This window comes from Anguilla anguilla, chromosome 6 (genome assembly GCF_013347855.1).
Source record: "Anguilla anguilla isolate fAngAng1 chromosome 6, fAngAng1.pri, whole genome shotgun sequence".
Classification (NCBI taxonomy): Eukaryota; Metazoa; Chordata; class Actinopteri; order Anguilliformes; family Anguillidae; genus Anguilla; species Anguilla anguilla.
In genome coordinates this window covers 5,602,340-5,609,080 of record NC_049206.1, presented here as the reverse complement: position 1 = coordinate 5,609,080, position 6,741 = coordinate 5,602,340, and the positions used below count along the sequence as shown (strand labels likewise).

The 6,741-nt window shown below is 46.6% G+C and overlaps 1 protein-coding gene across 1 annotated transcript; it reads left to right on the top strand.

Moving 5' to 3' along the window:
- Positions 1–197: 197 nt before the first annotated feature.
- On the top strand, positions 198–5,852 carry LOC118229070 (programmed cell death protein 10-like). The gene is made up of 8 exons (XM_035420745.1): positions 198–354; positions 2,118–2,298; positions 2,566–2,619; positions 3,042–3,159; positions 3,829–3,955; positions 4,182–4,260; positions 4,787–4,869; positions 5,337–5,852. Exons 2-8 carry the CDS (start codon positions 2,209–2,211, stop codon positions 5,416–5,418), a joined length of 633 nt encoding a protein of 210 aa, XP_035276636.1. The 5' UTR covers positions 198–354; positions 2,118–2,208; the 3' UTR covers positions 5,419–5,852.
- The last annotated feature ends 889 nt before the right edge of the window (positions 5,853–6,741 follow it).

The window sequence follows — 6,741 nt, the reverse complement described above, 5'->3', positions numbered from 1 at the left end:
TATTCTATAATTTAATTGGTTAAATAGAGCCGGCCCGCAAACCACTAAAGCATAACGGGATACGTATTTCTGAAAGAAAGCCATTTTGTACTATAAAAGGGCGGAAGGACCCTCAAAGGACTACAATTCCTGTTATATTTACGTCACTGTGCAGTCTTGTGTGGTGCAAACTGATTGGATCTTTGACAGAAGCGCTCGCTCGCGTCAGCGAATCCTCTGAGCTCTACTGTTTTTGTGAAAACTTCCTTCTTCGGGTCGAAGAAAGCAAACAAGCAGGCTGCTAATATTAGCCGCCCGGTAGTTACATCTATCAGCAAACAATCCTAAACAAATTGAAGACGGAAATAATAGCAGGTATGGGTTATGCAATCATTAAACATGTTAGCTAACCAGATATATGTTTCTGAAAACCGTGTTTGTTTCCACCATCGAAGGCTAGCTTGTAGTCACCTTGCTTGTTTGGCTTGATGGGGGCTAATGTTAGCTAAGCCTGCTTTTTGCTCTTTAACGTGCCTAACTGACATAGGTAAGAACCTAGACAACTAGCTAGCTTGTTTAATCACGGTTTTACTAGTCTGTTTAACCGACGTTAGTTTGCTAGCTAGCATAGCTATTAGCCTAACAGTAATTTGTTGTTAACTAGCTAGCTGTGCTACTGACCCTGTAGCATGCCGTGTAGCGTAGTTAATTAGCAACTGTTAAAAGTTAGGAAAGTTAATTATATAAGTAGCTGAACTTTCAACCTTAGTTGATACGTTGCTTAACGGTGTCATATATGGGTTAAGTTAATGTAACTAACTCGTGTAGTAAAAACAACGCGACCAAGGAGGAAGAATTAGGTCGGCCTAATATCAGTGCTCCCAACTGTCAGCTGTATAGCAGAATGAAATCTGGCTAGCTATTTAGCTGACGGACTTACCTGTTGTTAGTGCATATAATACTTAACTGTTTGACTTGGGCGAACTAAGATTCAAGTTTGCCATATAGCGTTGACTAGCAAGCACAAAACCTTTAGATAACTAGGTCCCTCATGGGTAATAAGATGGGTAACTTAGCCGATCCGTTTCAGAGTTTTGTGCCAACTTCTGATCTTATTTAATGTTAATTGATTAACTCAATCATATCTTGAGCTGACATTTGTATTATCACCACCTACAGTCACAGACTGCAAGTGTACCCTAAAGATTTTATTGTGCTCAAGTACAGGAGGGAACCATTGTAGTTTTTAGAGCTGTCAGAAAACTAAAAGAAGGGTAATTCATTAAAACCGTAGCCAGGACTGGAGATGTGCAACCCGTGCTTTAACCAGTCAGTCACCCCTTGTAATATTGCTGTGAAGCACAAAGTACAAGAGATCCAACTCTTGTATCTACAATGTGTATACTTCAGAATGTAGAACAACAAATTAAAAATAGAGTAAAAGTTTTAAAAGAGTTTTGAGAATTAGATTATTAATTTTAATAGTTAATTAATACAAATAATTAGGTCAAAGTATTCAAACATGGCCTATATTGTTGAGCAAGTCTTCGTGATTACACGAGGTGAGAGAAAGATACTGTTTTTAACCATTTACAGTTTTCAAACTAGGCTTCAGAAGCAGAGGAGGGTAGGCTAAGAGTGGAGTGGACTTGGGTACTGTCCCTAATTTTCTTAATGATTATTTATGTTTTTTGTTTTTTTCCTCAAAAGTATGTGAATGGTCATTGAGATGATTTGAGATGGAGATGATTTTATTTTTCGGAAACATTACCTAATTACGTGATCTACATCAGCATTGGTGAACAATTTAAAACCCTGAGCAATGCAGTCCTGATGCCACAGTACTGCAGTCCAACTCTACAGCACAGGTGCGCTCAGGACTGAGAATGGAAGATGAGTCGATTAACCTTTTTTAAGGTGTGATGTCACAAATATGTGATTAGAATGTTCTTAACTGAACATTCTAATGCTGATGCAACAATCGCTGCAGCTGATTTAAAGCAGTGGAGTTCTAGAACACTGACTTGGAATTTTGAAAAAACCTTCCTAGGAAACTTACTCTTCATAGGGTTAACTCGGGGGGCGATGCACTTTGTGTCAATAGTGTGGTTAACTTTTTGCTTTTCTCTCCTGCGCAGCGTCTCTGTGTGATTGGCGGGGCCCTTCCCGTGATCGACGCCTTGGCCCGCTGCTGCTTTTTTCTCACCCTGAGCGAGGCTGCCCACGAGGATGACAATGGAAGAGATGAAGAATGAAGCTGAGACAAACTCCATGGTTTCCATGACGCTCTACGCGGTCATGTATCCAGTTTTCAACGAGGTGGGCCAGCCTTAGCTAACGGGCTAATGGGCCTACGGGCTTTTATGTGTGTATTCGTGACATAAGACGTGGAACAGCTAGCCTGACCAAATCATACATTTTGACATCACCGATGCGTAAATAAGCCAGGCGTGATTCTAATGCTCGCCTCACTGATTTGTGTGAGGTGAAGCACAGATACTGCGTTCATTTTTAATGTCAGTGGTGATATCTGTGCTGGTGTCTCTTCTGGTGTGCTAATGAGAAGTCTTACTTTTTGATTGACAGCTGGAGAGGGTAAACCTGTCTGCGGCACAGACACTGCGTGCTGCCTTCATCAAGGTAGGAGTCGGGTTCGACTTCCCCTTTACATTGGTGAAGAGTACTGACAGGTTTTCTCGCTAAATACTTTTGACAACAATTGTTTTTATTATTATCTGCCGAGATCTGCAGATTTGCACAGCTTGCTGTCAGTCATAATGTCATATTGCTGGATATTTTTTATGAAGCAGTTCAGGTTGAGCGTCTTGCTCAAGGGTGCAATAGCTGTGTCCCAATTTAGGATTGAAACCTGCAATCTCTGAGTTACATCTCCTTTAACAGTTTATAAGAGCCCAGAGTCCTTCCCCACTGCCTCGCTTTTGTTCATTTGGAGATGAGATCAGTAGTTGATTGCTCTCCCCTGGATGGAGAAGTGATTGGCAGTTGATCGCTCTCCCCTGGATGGAGATGACCTCAGTAGTGGATTGCTCTCCCCTGGGCAGGCGGAGAAGGAGAACCCGGGCCTGACTCAGGACATCATCATGAAGATCCTGGAGAAGAAGAACGTGGAGGTGAACTTCACAGAGTCCCTGCTACGAATGGCTGCTGACGACGTGGAGGGTGAGAGAGAGGGAGCGAGGGAATGAGAGAGGGAGGGAGGGGATGAGAGAGAGGGAGCAAGGGAATGAGAGAGGGAGGGAGTGGATGAGAGAGAGGGGGACAGAGTGAGTGAGAGAGACAGGGAGGGAGGGGATGAGAGAGAGAGGGAGCGAGGGAGTGAGAGAGACAGGGAGGGAGGGGATGAGAGAGAGAGGGAGCGAAGGAATGACAGAGACAGGGAGTGAAGGGAATGAGAGTGAGAGGGAGCGAAGGAATGACAGAGACCGGGAGGGAGGGGATGAGAGAGAGAGGGAGCGAGGGAGTGAGAGAGACAGGGAGGGAGGGGATGAGAGGGAGGGAGAGAAATGGGAAAAGGTGTCTAGAAGGTGAACATGTAAGGTTGTGAGGTGGGGAGGGCAGTTTGGGGCGTTTTTCTCATTTAGCAGGTGGATCGGGTTTGGAATATCGGTCACTCTCGTTCTGCTTTCGCTGTTCCCTTCTCGTTTGTTATTTTCTGTGATCAGTGGCAGTTTAAAGTCTCGGAGTCTCTGTGCAGGAGGAACGGTCTGTGCCCCATGAACGCTGGCGACGGTGCCGCGTTCCCCTTACACTGGAGACCGGCGACTCCTTTTCTGTCCCGCCCTCCCTCCGTGGTGATTGGCTGTCTCCTGTGTGGCCGTGTGCTTGCAGAGTACATGATTGACAGGCCGGAGCAGGAGTTCCAGGACCTGAACGAGAAGGCCCGGGCCCTGAAGCAGATCCTGAGCAAAATCCCCGACGAGATCAACGACAGAGTGCGCTTCCTGCAGACCATCAAGTGAGCCTCACGCACACGCGCGCTAGCGTACACACACACACACACACACACACACACACACACGCAAAATCATCCAAGTGCACAGGTGCAAAATCATGCAGGTGCTCTCTCCGTCTCTCTCTCTCTCCTTCTCTCTCTCTCTCTCTCTCTCTCTCTCTCTCTCTCTCTCTCTCTCTCCCTCTCCCTCTCTCTCTCATCTGTGCTTTCTCTCCCCTCTCTTGCGCAGAGACATCGCCAGTGCCATTAAGGAGCTGTTGGACACGGTGAACATCGTGTTCAAGAAGTACCAGTACCAGAACCGCAGAGTGAGTGCGTGCTCTGCTGCCCCCGTGTGGCGAACAGTGGCCAGTGCACGTTGGGCCTCCCTGTCGGCCAGTGGCCCGCAGGCCCGGACCTGGAGAGGGACAGGGCCCCGGGATTTCAGAGTTTCTCAGCGCTTAGTTGCTCAGCTAACGCAGTTCCATAAGTGGTCACCTGACCTCACCTGGTTCCTTGGGCCTGCAGCGGATGCTGGATGTGTGTGAGGTGAAAAACCGAGAGCAGGGGGACCCTGCGGACCCTGTGCCTCTACAGGACCCTGCGGACCCTGTGCCTCTACAGGACTCTGGGGTCCCTGTGCCTCTACAGGCCCTGTGACACAGATCCCTGCTTTTGGCTTGCCTTGCCTTTTATGTGCCCAGTAGATCTAGCGACTGTGATAAAGTGCAATTAACACAGATTCATTCCCTTTCTTTTTTCCTCTTTTCGCACACTTGTATTGAGGCATTGAGGCTTTTAGAATGCATTATTAATGGATTCATTGGAACCGGGGCAAACTTTGTTCATTTCCAGGCCCTGGAACACCAGAAGAAGGAGTTCGTGAAGTACTCCAAGAGCTTCAGCGACACCCTGAAGACCTACTTCAAAGACGGAAAGTAAGCTGCCGCGCCCCGCCCATGCGGCGGCCGATGGGCCAATGGCAGGCCTGCGCTGGTCTGGCTTTGGGCCCGCCCATTTTGGGGTCATGTCAGCGTCGGCTGTTGCTAGGCAGATACCTACGTGCCATGATAGTGTCGTAATTAGCGTTTTAAAGCTGACAGCCACCTTCGTGGCAAGCGAGCTGGGCGGCGCTGATTGGCAAGACCACAGATCCTGATAGCCAATCCAAGTGCACGCAGCGGTCATGTGATGCAGGGTTTCTATAAAAGAGATGTGTATATATATATATATATGCAGAAGAGCATCTCTGAACGCACACCATGTCAAACCTTGAAGCAGATGCGCTACAGCAGCAGAAGACCACACCGGGTGCCACTCCTGTCACCTAATGAAGTGGCCTGTGAGTGTATGTATATATAAGCCTTTGGTTCTCCTCCCTGATTCTGGGTCTCTCTGTTTCCAGGGCGATAAACGTCTTCATCAGTGCCAACAGACTCATCCACCAAACCAACTTGATACTGCAGACCTTCAAAACCGTGGCCTAGAGGAGCCTCCCGCCCCTATCGCACGCAGACAGGCGACGGGCCGCCCCCTCTCTGTGTAAAATGTAAAGTTTGTTTTCTTCATGGGACTGTAATTTATGAAACCTTGCTTAGTTTGGGAAGACCGGAAGCGAGTCGGTTCGGAGGGAACACTCGTTCGGGGTCTGAATCATGGCTGCAATCTCCACACACACACACACACTTCTCTTCACTTTTTTATTTTCTTTTCCTTTTCTGGTGTCGCGATCAAAAGCAAGCCAGGCTATTTTTTTTGCGCGCCTTAACAAGTGTCACGTAACATTCCGTATAAAAAGTGTAAATATGCGTTTCCTGTTCCTGAAACCCCCCAGTTAAAGAAGGACGGGAAAAAGGCAAGTTATGTATTTAACAAATATCTTGTGGCAAATGTTGTAATAAATAGTTTGCATATATTGAAAGTTCTTGGTGGGTTTTATTTTAACTTTTGGATTGGATTGGATTGGATAGTCTTTATTGTCCCCGAGGTCAACACAACCAGTACACATCATAAATAGATAAATAAAAGACATAAATACATATACAGTAGATGTCATCGTAATAAAGCTGCAGTAAGCTACTAACTTGTGCTGCTGGTGTTGTCGTAGCTCTCAGAAGTTTGGTGGGGTACCAGAACCTGGGAAGACTCTGGAACCGGTATCGAACCGAATTCAGATTCTGGTGCCCCACGCCCTCACTAACTCACGATCACCCTGTCGACTCAATCGCTCTGGCTCTGTCGGTGACAGCTGGCACAGTTAGCAAGCTAGCTAACGTTAAACTTGGTCAGAATGCCAAAAACGAAGTTGCATAAATTTATACGTGTGAAGTATCATTTAAACAATTAAAACAATGACATCGTTAAATTTCTTTGCAATAGTACAGGTGCACACCTTTCACACACACCTTTGTGCAGTCTAGACGAGTAATATGAAGCAGTGCCTCTCGTCCTGCTCAGGAGTTTCGTAAGCCCCCCCTCTCTGTTTAGGGCGGGTGTGTCTCACTTGAGAGCGTGTGCACCAGCACTCGCGTGTCACTTCCTGCTGAGTCACGCCTGGTGTGGAGCCAGGGGTTTATTCACCAGATTAGCTGTGATGTCCTCAGCTTTCTCACTTCCTCTTCACTTCTGGTGGTGGGACACATTGGAGCGGGAGTGATTTTATAATAAGAATAATAGCTTTATTTGTATAGCATTACATTACAGGCATTTAGCAGACGCTCTTATCCAGAGCGACTTACACAACTTTTTACACAGCATTTTTACATTGTATCCATTTATCCAGCTGGATATATACTGAAGCAATGCAGGTT

Bases quoted from the DNA above. Each gene is read 5' to 3' on its own strand.
- LOC118229070 (XM_035420745.1), top strand. From the start codon at position 2,209: ATGACAATGGAAGAGATGAAGAATGAAGCTGAGACAAACTCCATGGTT. The intron at 2,299-2,565 runs GTGGGCCAGCCT...TTTGATTGACAG, and splicing joins TGTATCCAGTTTTCAACGAG to CTGGAGAGGGTAAACCTGTC. The intron at 3,160-3,828 runs GTGAGAGAGAGG...GTGTGCTTGCAG, and splicing joins GGCTGCTGACGACGTGGAGG to AGTACATGATTGACAGGCCG.